Source organism: Dermacentor andersoni, chromosome 7, assembly GCF_023375885.2.
Source record: "Dermacentor andersoni chromosome 7, qqDerAnde1_hic_scaffold, whole genome shotgun sequence".
Classification (NCBI taxonomy): domain Eukaryota; kingdom Metazoa; phylum Arthropoda; class Arachnida; order Ixodida; family Ixodidae; genus Dermacentor; species Dermacentor andersoni.
Genome location: NC_092820.1, coordinates 83,029,368 through 83,044,997, shown reverse-complemented (window position 1 = coordinate 83,044,997; position 15,630 = coordinate 83,029,368). Strand labels below are relative to the sequence as shown.

At 48.3% G+C, this 15,630-nt stretch overlaps 1 protein-coding gene across 5 annotated transcripts in view; it reads left to right on the top strand.

Annotated features, from left to right (window-relative positions):
* Window positions 1-15,630, top strand: part of UGP (UDP-glucose pyrophosphorylase) — a 76,562-nt gene that overhangs the window by 18,102 nt on the left and 42,830 nt on the right. The window contains exon 1 of one of the 5 annotated variants that reach the window (XM_050181454.3): window positions 775-1,177. The exons of 3 other annotated variants lie outside the window; for them this stretch is intronic. In XM_050181454.3, the coding sequence (XP_050037411.1) occupies window positions 1,151-1,177 (27 nt within the window). In that variant the 5' untranslated portion in view covers window positions 775-1,150. Of the gene's footprint in view, window positions 1-774; window positions 1,178-11,649; window positions 11,701-15,630 lie in introns of those variants that run through there. One more of the 5 variants, XM_055072743.2, reaches the window with a different exon arrangement.

Here is a 15,630-nt window from a genome sequence, read left to right as displayed (position 1 = left end):
ACGATTGGTGCTGCTAGTTGTACGATTGTACCATTGTCTTGTCTGCTTTCTTTCCCGGATGAAACCGGAACTTCGCTTCATTCGCGCACCTTCTCCCGCAACTACGTGTAAAACATGTTCCCCTTTGGCCGCCAGATTTGCTCACCTTGTTCGTGCAAGCTCTCTGGCTTGTCGAGCTTCGCGAAATGCTTCGTGTCTTTTCACGTATGAAGAAGATCGCGCGTAAATAGCACTTTCGGTTTCGTCTTTTTCGTCTGCTACTTTCCCGTAGCTCGAAGGCCGTCGTGTGCCATCGTACTCGGTTTTCCTTTTCTATTTTTTTTCTTCTTCTCCTCGACCAGGAAGTTGTAGTTCACGAAAAGCTTCGTGCGCGAGAAACGATACAGGTGCAATTACGATAATACGAGACGTCTTACGTACGACACACCTAGGTGTGTGGATCGGTTTGGACGTCCGATCGAGAGATCCGAGAGCACCCCGACGTTTCTTGCGTTCCGCCCGCGGCGGGAGCCCGTGCCGACGGAGAAATATGATGCGAAAGGCTGTCGCACGAGGATCGCATTATCCATGCGTGCCGTGCCAAGTTCTCTCGCGTGACCTTGCGAAAGTCTCGGAGAGCGATGCGATGTCGCGTTTCGCTTTCGACGCTGGCGGTCGCTCGGCGACTGTGTGGCGGAGCCAGCTAACGGACCCGATCCCGCCCCGTCCGTTGCAGTGTCATCTATATAGCGCCGCCGCAGTTGTAATGAGCCCGCCGTTCGCCCGTTGCCGAGTTTCGAGGTCGACGTCGCGGAGATTTTCACTCGACGCCGCGTCGTCTGTTGCGGGCGTCTTGCCTTCGCCGCACGTTCACGTCGACGAAAGGGAAGTGACGTGGTGACGCCGACGCGCGCGTTTTAGAGGCTTAAAAGTGGGGGGCAGAATTGCACGTCGATCATGCCACCGGCCGTGGTGGCGTCCTCTGTGACCTTATCATCTCCTGCCTTCGGCACCTACTCCATCTGAATCTCGACCTATCGAGTGCGCGTCTCTTATACGGCGAGTGCCGGCCGGCTAAAGTTAAGGTCACTACACGAAGCCGCCTTTTTGTGTGCCCCGCTCGTCCAACCGAAGTTTATAGACTGCCCCGAGGGCGACAACCTTCGCAAGCATGTCGACTTTCTTGGAGAAACGAGTGGTAAGAGAGACCGGCGGATGGCATCTATGCTCTTCCCCCCCCCCCCCCCCTTTTTTTTTTCTTCTGCATCCTTTCATTTTCGATAGCGGATCATGTCTGGGTCGCCACCTCGCGCGCGTGATAATGTTTATATAACTAGCGCGACGATATGAATGCTTAAGCGTTTGCATGTTGTCGTAGCCGTCGTGTGTGTGTGTGTGTGTGTGTTGCATGCCGACGAGATGCGCATTGTCACTCTTCGTTATCGAGCATGTTGTGTGGAGTGGGCAATTCTATGGAGTGGGCGCGAGAGTGCGGGGCCTTCCCCCCTCGTCATCCCAACCTCCTACTCGGGAGAGATAACGCCAACGGGCTGCGTCGCCGTGACGCTGGGTCGCGCGTGCGCTTTTGTACACAGCTGCGCGGCGATTTGCGCGAAACGTTACGATTGTTGCGGCCAAGGTCGATCGCGGCTTTCGAGTCTGCGAGATAAGTCGTCGCGCTAGATGTGCCTCGAGGGAAAGCACGCCCGACAGGCCGCGAGACGGGCTGCCGCGCGTTGTGCCCCGCCCCCCTCTCGCATTGCGGTCACGTGTTCGAGGATGTCTGCTCGTGTGTTTGTGTGGCGCGCGCGTGTTCATTACCGCTTGTGTTGCCGCTTGATTACAGCCGCGCTTTCGTTTCGCTAACGCTAGCTGGAAACGACGAAAGGGCGATTTGAATGGTGGCACCTTAATTTGCCGATGGAAACTGACCCTGGCAACATTTGACACCCGAACTCTGTCGAGAGAGGCTACCTTAGCAGGCTTCCTTGAGCAACTGTCAGGCATTTCTTGGGATATCATTCGCCTTAGTGAGGTTAGAACTGGTGACGCTTTGTACAGTGCTGAGTAATGGCCACGTCCTCTGCTATAGAGAGGTCTCCCAGATAAGAATCCATACGGAGCCCTGTTCTATTTAACCTAACTATGGTTGGCCTTGCTGAAATATCAATGTGCGCTGATGATATTTATCTTTGGTCTTCTGCGGGGACTTGTCTTCAGGTGCGCGCAAGAATTCAGCGGTAGCCACCCGAACTCGTTTGTATCTTCGCAAACAAGGCCCGAGTGTGTCCATCGAAAAATACGCGTTAATCACGTTTACGCGCAAACCCATGGCACCGTACCCTGTTTCTCATAGTGGCTAGGGTATCAAATACCAGAAGTCTCACTGCTTCTTAGGTGTGATTACTGACAAGGACCTTTCATGGAGCCCCCACTGCATCTACCTGAAGCGGAGACTAATTTCGATTGTACATATAATGACGTTCCTGTGCGGAAAAACCTGGGACACGTATATACGGTCCATGCCTAAACTGTACAGAGCACTGTTTCTGTCTTCTTACGGTACAACTTGCCTGTTTTGGTGAACACATGTAAAACAAACATTCATACCCTCGAAAGTTTGCAAGGCCAGGCTCTGCGGACATGTCTTGGACTACCACGATGTGCCTCGACTCACGCAATGATCATGATTGCTAGAGACTACTTGGTTCCAACATATATAACGATTGACAACCTTGGAGCACACATTCGACATCTGTGTCGTGTACCCAGTCACCATATTGCTGCTTTGCCAGCACGAAGACCTCGAGCCACATCATATATTTCAAACTTGTTACGACACATCAAGGCTACCTTCCGTCGGGCTTTACACCAGCAGCAAGACCACTGTTACTTCTCTGGTGCCTGCGACAGCCTAAGGTACGCCTCAAGATTCCGGGAATTACGAAGAAGACCCGTCAATCAACAGTGGCTCACACTGTCTTTACCGAACGAGGCGTATGAACAAAGTTACACCGATGGATCTGTCTCATCCACCAGCTCCGCAGGCTTTGTTATCATCCCGGCCTCACAAGTCACAACTACGTGCAAAGTACTTGACACTGTACGTGCCGCTGTGAATTACATCGCTCAAGCCAAACCTCGAAAATGAGTCGTTTTTTGTGACTCCAAGGCAGCCCTTTAGAGTATGCAGTCAGCCTTGAACAACCCATGAACAACTGGTGTTTGAAACTAAAGAGGTTCTCCATCAAGCCCTCATAAACGGACATGACATCATCTTCCAATGGCTTCAGGAACACTGTGGCATCGTCGGAAATGACCTTGCTGATGATGCCTCCCGGTCAGTCCATAAAGAAACCCTGACACTGCCCATACCCTTATCAAAGACAGACGCTGAGAGGGGTCGTTTACTTGCTCAAACCGAGACTAAAACTTTGTGTAACACCCCTATTTTCTCCAACTGCTTTCTCCACCGGCTGGATCCTAGATTGAAGCTGCAGGTTTCATCGAACTTCTCTCTTCATGATGCAACTTTACTGTGCCGCCTCTGGTTAGGGGTGGCTTTTACGGAAGCCTACTCATTCCCTCCCCGCCCACGCCATCAATCCTCACACACCTTCCTAAAGCGCCGCCAAATCAATGTTGAGACTTGACATCTATTCGGTGGTCAACATATCGCTGAATTTTTCACTCCTTTTGGATGACGGTATCTATCGGCATCTCCTGGGGTGTGAAGGCCTGTTTTCTCATCGATTCGGTGCCCGCGCGATTAACTCGAGATGCGTTCAGTTGTCACCATTTATTCAATGGTCGCGCGCATGGCCATTGCTTCGTTAGTTCAGCCTTTTTTGTTTAGACTGATCCAGGGACCAGGAAAGGGATTCGGTTCGTAGTCAGCTGGTCTGTATGCTTGAGGAACGAGTTGCAGCCGGATAAAACGCCCGTTGCGTTTAACTTATCCTCTTGCTTCATTATTTCCTCGAGTGACGGCTCGCCGTGACGCTGGCAGATACCCGGAACCATATACCCGTGATATAGGTTAGATAAGGTGGAAAAATAAAATCATGCGAAACGGCGTCCATCATCAAACCCTGCAATAACCCTTTAAACCCATAAGCAATATGACTGTCACCCGTTACCTCGTCTAGTTTTTCCCTAATTGTACAGCACTTTTTGTGCAAAATTGGCAACTGGAAACCAGAGTCGCAAGGACTTCAGAAATTAAGCCAAGGCAACAGCCAAACTGGAAGGAAAAGCGAAAATTAACAAATTTAATCATTGTTTATGAGAATATTTACGAATTAACATCTTCTTGTTTAAAAAGGAAGTAGAGAAAACGCTGCCGGAAGTGGAGAACAATTCTGTGCATTTTGGATGACACTTCTACAGTTATCAGTCGAGCCGCCTGACGTAGCCACTTCTCTGCTGTGCTTATGTAGGTGTTTTTCTAACCTTCCGCGGTGGGCGCAGTATGTCTAGAAACGCAGCGTCCTGAGCTCTACGCGGTTGTACGGGACTGGCGCTTACGCATCATTACGCAACTTCCCAAATAACAATAGGAGTCGGTTTTGGCACTTTACTTGGTAGAGAAGTAAACGAGGGATCCAAAAGGACGGTGACTGTTCCGCAAATATAAATTTATCATTCTTCCAGAGCTAATTAAAAAAAAAACGCCACTATAGTCGGATACAGCTTAAAGGGACACTAAATATAAATACTAAATCGATGTGGACTGTTTAAATACCATTCCAGAAACTTCGCAGCGCTTGTTTCGTGCCAAGAAGTGACTTGGTTTACCAGAAAATTGCATCTGAAGGGTCCGGACACCTTTTTCGCGATTCAAATCTCCCGCCGCCCAACAGGGGAGTGGTGACGTTGCATACGCCATCACCGGCCTTAGCTGCCGTCGGCGAGTAAAACGGCGCCCGACAGACGGCGGTATCGAGCCAACACACTTCCAGTGACTCTAAACACAGATAAGTCAAGAGTGGCGGATTCGCCGCTGCAGCTGCTTTTTGGTCAAGTGGCGTAGGCCGTTCAAGCATCCCGCGACACGACGTGGAAGTTGAATTCTCTGCTACTTGCACTTTGTGCGAGTTTTGCGAGCCAGCAAAACCACTGCAGCACTACGCCATAGCTACTGAAACGGGAAAACGTGGGCGTCGCGGAGTCGAGAAAAAAGACGAAACTGTTCGACCGCCCGCGTCGTTGTCAAGGGTAATTTTATTGAGTTCTTTTGTCTAAACATGAAATAGAACTGGACAAGTAGCAGTTTATTTCCTCTTATAATACAATGCAATGATGTTGTTCTGTTTGCAGCTAGTGGTTGAGTACTAGTGACAGAATTTAACTGACGAGTGCTTTCGTCATCGGGCAAGTACTTGAATGTCCCGAGGGAGTCTCTAATCATGTCCTGCATTTACCTCAATTTCTCGCTTATTAAGGTTCTGTTCGCGATAACATTGACGCCTTAGAGATTCCCGAGCACTAATCTATCACTTTAGCTTGACTTAATATTTGCTTTTAGTGTCCCTTTAAGTCTCGAAGCCTCGCGCACGCACTCATAATCGCCAGCCACTGTTCCTCCGCGATGCTGCAAATGATTTTGCTTCAAACTTTTCCTGTTACGCAAATAAGGCGGTAACCACAAAAATAAAATTATTAACGCGTAATGTTATACGTTTTCACTCGCCTATTATAGTGGGATGGCGAAAGCCTAACTCTTTATTGAAGTAAAATAAAATGCTGCTTCGCTGCAACTATTTATTGCCAAGTTTCACTTCAGTTGGCAGTGAAATTTCATGAGTAAAATGGGCTCAGCAAGAAAATGAACTGTATCGCAGACTTTTGAAGATTTAATTAATTATGGAGTTTTATGTGGCCAATACCACGATCTGATGATGAGGCACGCCGTAGTGGGGGACTCCGGAAATTTGAACCACCTGGGGTTGAACCACCTGCGTCCCCGCGAAGAGGGGACGCAGGAGACACCCACGCGTGGAAGGAAATCGGATTAGTTGTTGCACCGTAGAAGAGGTGCCAGATCTGCACCGTCGCTCCGAACAAAAGGGAAGACTGTCCGAGCTGAAGGGGAGCGTTCGGGGTGACGGGCGCGAAGACAAAAGGTAGGGGATGCTTGAGGTCACTGCCACCGCTAATGCCCATGCGCTTCCCACGTGTCCCGTCGGCCGTCTCGGTCACGGAAATTGGGCAACGCGACACTGCCCATCCGGTTTAAATGTCAATGTTTGGCATCCGCGCGCGCCTTCTGAGAATGCCTTGTGGAATCGGCGGCATCTTTACGACCAGTTAGCCGGCTACGACCGATGGATGCGTTTGGGTGCGACCGCCATCGGGTCCCAGTTATGGTGTTTGTTTAGATTTCTCAGTACTGGCAGGGCAGCCCACTGTGCGGCAGACATGCAGTCAATAAGCCGTCGTTTCGTGGAAACATGCTCTCAGCTTGCGGAGCGGCCGCTTGCAGGAGAAAAGAGGAGGAGGACATCAAGGCGGACACTCGGAGCCTGACGTAGGGGAGAGGGAGATGGCATGTGTCTTTGAGAAATCCTATCCCCTGGCGTGTTGTATGGTGTGCCACTCTTTCCACCGATGCCGTGTGCGGCACGAAGGTGGTTGTGCTATTGGTTGCAATGATGTGAACTCGCATGTGTGATTGGCTGGTTTGCGACTCCTTTGTGCAGCTGAGGGTTTTAAAAGTCCTGTTTTGGTTGTGTGGGAGAGAGCGGAGTTTGGGGCTTGCACTCGGACAGACGCCTCGGCGTTTGAATAAAGCGTCTCTTTCCCGGACAACGGCTCCTCCTTCGCGCTGCCACCGTGCACTCGAATCATGGAGGGGCGGCGACTTCGGACCTTAAAACATTTCTAAAAGCTACCAGAGGAGGAGGAGGAATAAACTTTATTAGTAGAAATGAGCCGACGGTAAAATCGTCCGAGTTGGGCGGCGTACCTAGTCCAGGATGCCGTGGGCCTGAGCCGATAGCTTGGCCCTGCTCACCAGGCGATGCTGGTCTTCAGGGCTAGAGCTTGTCAGCTGGGCCTCCCATTGCTCGACGGTTGGTCCGGTGGTGGGCGGTGTCGATGGGTTTTGTTGACATTCCCATACCACGTGGTAGAGGGTATTGGGCGTAGAGAAGAAGGCGCATTTGTGAGTATGGCTCGTAGGATACATGGCGTGTAGCAGGGTGCCGTGCGGGAATGTGCCGGTCTGTAGTTTTCGGAAGATCACCGCCTCTTGACAGCTTGGGATGCGGGGGTGGATAGACCCTCCTACCCAGTCTGTAGTGGCTCAGGGTATCGGCGTATCTTTTCGGGAAGCTATCTTGTTCGTCTACCGGTGCTCGTGAACCCGGTGGGATAGCCCGGAGAATGTGATCTCGGGCAGCGGCATTAGCCGCTACATTACCCGCAAGGGACTCGTGTCCCGGGGCTCAGACAATGTGCATTTCTGGAAAATTGTCTCGTTTTTCGAGGATGCTCAGGGCTTGTTTGGAAATGCGGCCCTGTTGGTCATTTCTACATGCTGTTTGTGAGTCGGTGATGATTGTGATTTGATCTTCCTCTCGCTGGCCCGTAGTGGCCGCCAGGGCTATCGCCGTTTCTTCCGCGCAGTCGATGTCTGGAGTGCTTACCGAGGCCGCTGCTACCTCTTGTCCTTGACCGTTGATCACGCTGATAGCGCGGGCCGCTCTGTTCTTGTACTTTGCCGCGTCGGTGTATCGGACTTCTCCTTGTTTTGGTCCTTCGTAGGCCTTACGTAGAGCTTTCACTCTCGCTCGCCTCCTTTCTCTGTGGTATTCAGGGCGCATGTTTCTCGGGATGCTGGCTACCGTGATCTTCTCCCTCAGGGGTAGAGGAACCCGCTGGTTTGTGGACTCATATTCGACTGGGTAGCCCAGTCTTATTAGCGTGTCCCTACCCGTGCTGGTGAGCTTGAGTAGCTCTATCTGGCTCGTCTTGTGGCCCTCTACAAGTATTGTAATGCCAAGTATTGTGGATGCCCAGTTTGAGTAGCTACCAGAGGATAAAGGGAAAGGAAATTAACTATATGACTGTCGGGTTTCTATTTTGCAAATGTAATATTGCCTCTAATATCGCTAATTAAAACTTTGTCTTCATTGGCTGCCAAACCTTAGGAGATGTGCGAATGCGCTTATCACAAGTTATCAGTGCAGCACCCTGAATTATTTGGTGCAGAAAAATGAAACAGCCTGTATACCTCCTACATTAGCGATCTCTGCGAACGAAAGCGAAGGGGAGGGGGGGAGGTCCAAAGTGGCAGTGCTTGTGTTGACACGTCACTCCCCTCCCCGGAAATTTTTGATATTCTCGCATTCCTCACTACACACGGGGCGACAAGGGGGGGGGGGGGGGGGATGACAGAAGATTTATGGGCCCCGGGTGCCAGACGACCTAGCTACGCGACTGCTTAGGAGTAAGGATCAACAGCGAATATCTCAGCTACCTTCAGTTTGCAGATGACATTGTCCTGTTCAGCAACACTGGGGACGAGTTACAACAAATGATTAAGGGCCTTAACAGAAACACTGTAAGTGGGGTTGAAGATTAATATGCAGAAAACAAAGATAATGATCAATAGCCTGGCAAGGGAACAAGCGTACAGGATCGCCAGTCAGCTTTTAGAGTCTGTGAAGGCGTACGTTTACCTAGGTCAACTAATCACAGGAAACTCTGACCATGAAAAGGAAATTCACAGAAGAATAAAATGGGTTGGAGCGCATATGGTAGACATTATCAGTTTTTGACTGGAAGCTTACCATTGTCATTGAAAAAGAAGGTGTACAAACAGTGCATTTTACCGGTGCTGACTTACGTGGCAGAAACTTGGAGACTGACAAAGAAGCTTGAGAACAAGTTAAGGACCACGCAAAGAGCGATGGAATGAATAATGCTAGGCATAACGTTAAGAGACAGAAAGAGAGCGGTTTGGATTAGAGAGCAAACGGGGATAGCCGATATTCTAATTGACATTAAGAAAAATAAATGGAGCTGGGCAGGTCATGTAACGCGTAGGTTAGACAACCGGTGGACCATTAGGGTTACAGAATGGGTGCCTATAGAGAAGGGAAGCGCAGTCGAGGACGGCAGAAGACTAGATGGGGGGATGAAATTGGTAAATTTGCGGGCGCAAGTTGGAATCGATAGTTGTCGCAGGATATATAGGGGTAATTGGAGATCGCAGGGAGAGGCCTTCGTCCTGCAGTGGACATAAAATAAGCTGGTGACGATGACTTTAATTTGCGAGCAAACACATTTCGGTAAAAGCTTACCTCGCTAAAGCCAACGCAAACACAGGGCACCGCCAAGCAGAAATTATCAACCACACCTATGCGCATACAGACACGGGGTGTCAAGCTGAAACTATTTAGCTATCGCTAGGTGTCTATGCCTTATAGTGTTTATTTCTTTTATTTTTTGCGCGCATTGATTATGCATGCATAACCAACCAGCCCGCTGTTTAAGTTTCTTTGAATATAGCGGCAGTTTCGAGGACGCGGAAAAGTGGGACGTCGACCGTAGATGTACCCGGTTTTTGTAATTCCGATCTTGACGGTGGTTGTCGCGTTCATTTCAACACACGCAACGAATTTCTTTAGCTCTCTTCATTTAAGCGTTTGTCGCATTAAAGCACCGTTTTCGAGAGAGAAAAAAATTTATCGGCGCGTTATAGTCCATTCAAGGCACTGCCGCTCCACTCTTCCCACTTTGAGTATCTCAAGCTGATCAGCTTAAGAAACGTCTGTATGCCGCTCGTGAGCGGGTTGTCGCAGGTTTATGTCATGCGCTGCCGAACATTTTCTGATTTTCGTAGCCAGCCAGGCCGATTCCGGCTATGGCAGCGGCGTGGCGGCATCCAAGCCACTGGCGAATGGAACGCTGAACGAATTCTTGCAGCAGAATACAGCTCCGAGTGGAAATAGAAAACGTAATGAATTGTTGAGGGTGCAGTATTCAGAAGGATGATAAATGGAATGATTCGCTGCGATGCACAGCCCCAGAAAGAGTGGGGAACGGAATCGAGTCGGTACAACAGAACACGGTGTGCCAAATCTAACGGGAAATGTAACGGGCCGTTAGAACGAAGCTGCGGACCCCAAGAGAGTATAAAATGAAATGTATTGTTGCAGAAAGACCGGAGCCAAACGAAATGGAGCAGTTTGCTAAGTACGGGCCTAATATAAGGATGGAAAATGATGTGGATATTTACAACAAAATGTTAGTGCCAAACAGAAGGGAAAATGGAACCGATTGTATAACAATGAAATACGGCCCCCAAAATTATAGAAACTGGAATTGATTGGTGTAGCAAGATACGGAACTAGAATGTAAAATGTATTAACAGCATCTTCCGAAAACCATCCAAATCTTGGCCAATCCCCCGTAGTGGTTACGCGCAATCGTAGGAGGATAGGCAATCCTATCCCATGAGGCGACCATTAATGTATGCGAGTAAATACGGTATACGAATCAATGGTATGGGTAAGAACTTCGTGTGAATAGAATTATAAATACAGCCTAATAACGGCAATAGAAATAAAAGCAACTTTCGCAAGTCTGCGCATTTACGATGACTATTATTATTCCCTACGCATGCGTGAAGCGCTTCCACAGACTCTGTTCCAATAACTCTCGCGCAAATGTCAGTTGGAACGTCGTTGGACGTTGCTTTGCATATTTGGAGCGGATATTGGGTCGCGTACAGTCCAGTGCTCGAATAAAATTAATTCCGATCGGGCGCAGAGGTTCCAAAGGTAGCCTCAGAGGCGTTGGGTGAACGCGTTTGGCCGAGAGAGAGAGAGAGAGAGAGAGAGAGAGAGAGAGAGAGAGAGAGAGAGAGAACCTCTTTATTAAACTCGGCACCTTACTCCGTGTTCTCAGTTCTCAGTCGTCAGTCTGGCCTACAAGTCGAACACCCACAGAGGCTAGACGGATTCGTCGAGTCCTCAGTAGAAGCATAAACACAAGGCCACTGCCGACACCACGCGCCCCTGAGTACCCGCGCCAGCATGCCGGGACGTCACAAGTCAGCCGGAGCTCTGAGAACTTCGACAGCAGCGCGACGAGGTTTTGGGCGCCAAGTTCAAAGAAATGAGAGACCATTTGAGTCCATTTTTGTCCGGTAATTCACCAACCCCCGCCGTCGAATGAACGAAAATAGCGTTTTGGGAGGTCTGGAATAGTTCCGTCTGCCACAAGCAACCTTACACAAAAATTTTGGAATCGTTCGCCGAAAGATGATGATGATGAGACCCGTTCACAGAAAGAGAGGAAGACGACGACGTCGATGGCGCGCGCCGTCCGCCAGGCCTGCGGCTGTGACTGGCCTCTGGTGTAGAAATGATCGGGAGAAAATTGTGCGGCGCCCGCCGTCGCCGAGGAGGCCTGGATCCGTAGCTCATCGCCATCGCCCCCCCCCCCCCCCAACCGACCACCGCCGGCAAGCGACAAAATTTCGCGACCAACTTCGGCGCGCGTCCGTCGTGTCCAGAGACACCGCCGCCACCAGGGTTGCTGCGGTCGCCGGCGTGCGCCGGCGCGGACGGTGCTTGTGGTAGTGGGTGCGGACACCAGTCGTCGAGATAAGCCCCGCCCAACCCCCCGCGCCCGAAACTGACGCCCCGCCCCCGGTAACGCTGTCATGGGAACCGCGACGGACGCTGACGCCCCCGGTCCGCGCCGAAGGTGATCTTGGGATTTGTTTTCCAAGGCCGCAGTGCCCGGTGCGTTGAAGGCACGATTAATTTCGTTGTTGCACCTGTAAGCTTCCGTACGTCTACCTACATCTTGTCCACTGAGGTAGTGGTACCAGTGAGGAAATAATACAGCAGGATTTGGTAATGGCCTTTGGCTTAGCTATGTTACAGGCATTGCTCTTACAAAGATGTCTTGTTCTGCACAGTCTGCGATGGAACTGTTATAATGCACCCATGCAAGTTTCATTAGTTTAAAGGGCTAAAACTTATGCGCTATCACATTCATGTTTTTTTTTTTCGTAATTGTTTGAATTAACACACCTTTCACATTATGAGCATTGCACGATTTTGTAGTTTGCTGCATAGTTAATGGAGATGAATTATTTTATGGCCATGCTCACTTCAACCAGCCTTGGTTGTACAAAAATTAACATTATGAGTGTCAAAACTAAGTTGAGGTGAAGTCATTTGAGTTTTGCCTGTAAAGTGGGAGGTGTTTGCCAATTACGGAAGGCTTTGAACCATTTTCTAATGTTTCCTGTGTGTGATGTGCCCTAAAAGAGGGTCAACAGCAGTGTTGCCAATTTGAAAGGTTGTTAAAATTGTTGATTAAACTTTTGAGTGAATTTTAAGTAATATAGGCATTTTGAAACACTATAATGTTGGCTAATGTGGCATAAATTATCTGCTGACACATTCCACGTTTGTCGAATGTCCATGCAGGTGAGGAATCAGCAGTGAATTTATCAGCAATACATAGAAGACTTTTGCTCTACTGATGTATGCTAACATAATAGATGATGACACCAGAAGTTATCGATTTACCCTCACATTGTGAAGTTACAAATGCAGCACAATTAAAATGAACACAAGTTACCTGATTTTCCCAGCTCAAAAAAGAACTTGCTCCACATTTTACCTGCAGAGTTTCTAGTCTTTGGCGCTCCTGAAAAGGGAGCTAAATTCTGCTGCACTCACTTCGTGGCGTATTAATGCTAGCGGAGACATTTACATGACATACATATAGGCCAGTACTGCATTTCTGACCTTTGGTATAGACGAAAGCTCGAGTCAATATTGATTTGTCCAAAAGCAGTGAGAAAAAGAAGCAGTGTGCTCAGACTAGCATGAATGAGCTCAGCCGCTCCAATCTCCTTTTTACTGATAGTCTTTCTAAACTCAATCTATCTAATTGTTCACCCACTGTCTTCTGAATCTCATGACAATATTTATAGCAATAGTCGTTGGCAAGCTTGTTTACTGCTATGATTGCAAATGTTCACCAGTCGAATGTATTTAGTGAAATTGCTGAAACGGCAGCATTAATACCCATTCAAATTGCCTTTGCAAGGAAGCTAAAAAAAACACTAATTCTATCAGTGCAATGCGAATCCTTTGAAGGGCACCGTACTGTGATACATAGGTGTGAAGACCACTGATGCGAAAGCAGTCGTTCTTTTATCATGGCCACAGAGCTCACACATAATTCAGCCAATTTCGAAGTTGCTAAAATATTGGCAATTGTTCTGTCATGCCACTAAAGAAAATCACAGGTCACCTTTCAAAAAATTGTTGCAAAATGAACAACAAAGTTGTTAAATCTATCGACAAATTTCTGTGGCAAAAATGGTCCCCAGGGCCTTATGAACTGCTTGTCGAACCAGTTAGAAACAGTTCCTCCAACAAGTTCCGATTCGGGTTCAGTTCCAAGGTGGAGGAAAAATAACAGTTTGGTTCAGCTCCAGTTCAGCTCCAGTATTTGGTTCAGTTCCGGTTCAGTTTGACACTCTGGAACTTACAGACAGCAAAAACATGCATGAAATACACACACACAACTATCCCCTACATGTTGTGTGCGAGTGCTATCCATGTCATTTTTTGTGCTGTCTTCCATTAATTTGGTTTAGAGGGATCGTTGCAAATTCATCGCACATGCAACGCATGTGCGATGAATTTGCAACGATCCCTCTAAACCAAATTAATGGCACATGCAACGCATGTGCAAAGAATGTGAACATCACATTCACATGTGCAACTCTGGCAATCATTGCCTGGCATGCAGAGTTTGCTTCTTGCTAGTGTCCAGCTTCACAGCTGTGATTGAACACGTGAGCCATTGAGCCATCCATTTACTAGGTTGTTATGACAAGTGAAATGTGTGGACAGGCGCGCTGACAGGCACTGCATAGTAAGCAGCTTGTGGTTGGCTGATCTTTTAAGGTGGCGTGATCGTTATGATGAAGCGGTGGTGTTCTTGCTGTTAAACTAGGGTCAAACGTGGGCTGACTGCTAGTAACTGGCTTTTAGAGGTTTCTATGCAGTTGGTTTGTATCGTGGCCATATCGTATCAGCTTTATGAAGATCAACATACACAATGGGCAGACCTGAAGAGAGAAACAAAATATACAGGATACTGAGATGTGACTTGGAGATGTCATCCTTGCAGCTTCAGTTCACTTCTTGCTATTTTGTCATGGCGTTGATGCCTGCCATATCTGTCCCAAGGTTTTGCTCTCAAACCACTCGTAAAACAGAGCTTTTAGTGCTTGCAGTCTCAAATTCACACTTTTTCTTGCACTGTTGCAAACAGGAAAAATGGTGAGCATGGCTCTGCACTCTCATAAGGTTAGGCACTGTCCAGTTATCTGTCATTGACTGTAGAATTGCAGAACAGAATAAGACAGCATAATTCGTATGCATTAGCTTAACTACAATTTGATCACATTGCTACTGAAGAAGTCTTTGCTCACAAGGGCTCTTAAGCAAACATGCATCCACCGTGCTAGCTCTGTATATGCAGATTTGTTTTGTTATGGCTTATTGAAAAATGGGACAAACCCCTCTCACGCAATTTTTAAATGCGAAGCCTGTCTTGGCGAACATTTGCCACTTTGATAGTATCTGTCTGTCTAGCTGGCTGCATCTTGGTGCTCTTGTGGTCGTTTCGTTAACTTGGTATGTACCACGATTGGCATAGTACGGCAAGAGTGTATGACGAACATAAATGATTGGTCATTACGTGACTGTCATGACATGTGTGTCATGTAGGTCATGAAACAGCCACCTATGTCTTGGTGCTCTCATGGTCGTTTTGTTAACTTGGTAGGCTCCCTGCACACTGCTTCGCACGACGTCGATTCCCACAGGGCGCGGGACCTGCTTTTTCTTTGTGAGCTGTGCAGCCTGTTAGCTTCACATTGCACAGCTCATGTTGATGTTCTTTCCAGTCGGTCACGATGAGTAGCTTTGTATTGCCGGCAGTATGCTGTTGAGTGAACTAGACAGCGCCCCAAAGCGCCGCAGCCACTTCACGTTTTCAGGAGCTAGAAATAGTAGCTAGGTGAGAGTACTACAGAGCTTCCCTTGAAGCTGGGCTTTGTGCCCAGACAGCCCTGTGTCAAGGTCATCCCAATGCCATGTCTATTCCTGAACATCTGTTTTATTTGGGCCTCCCCTTCAGCATCTGGTTTCTGCGATAGAAGCCTATATATAATGGCATTATTTCGAGCATTTTTTTTTTTTCACGAGAGCAAATGCAACAGAATTTGGGGAAAGACTGGTTCTACCGATCCATCGGAATGTATTGTTTGTAGCCTTGACGTGTTAAGCCCTCCTTTCAGAGGGCAAATGACCTTGCAAAGCTAGACAGCTGGGCATCATTTAATGAGAACTTCTCTAAATTCTTCAAATTTTGTTTATTTGGTTCTTTCCTCTTCACCTTTATTTTGTGGCAAAATCCTGAACACCTCTTATTGTTGTGCTAATGCTAAAGCGGGAGCATTCTGCACAGCTTCCAGCTCATGCTGGTGTTTTAAAGGGAAGCAACTCACATGATAACTTTTTTTTCATCAAGGCGATAAAAGTCATTCGTTGGTTCTAAAGAACCTTGACTCTGTCTCAAGCGATCGACTTGCATAGT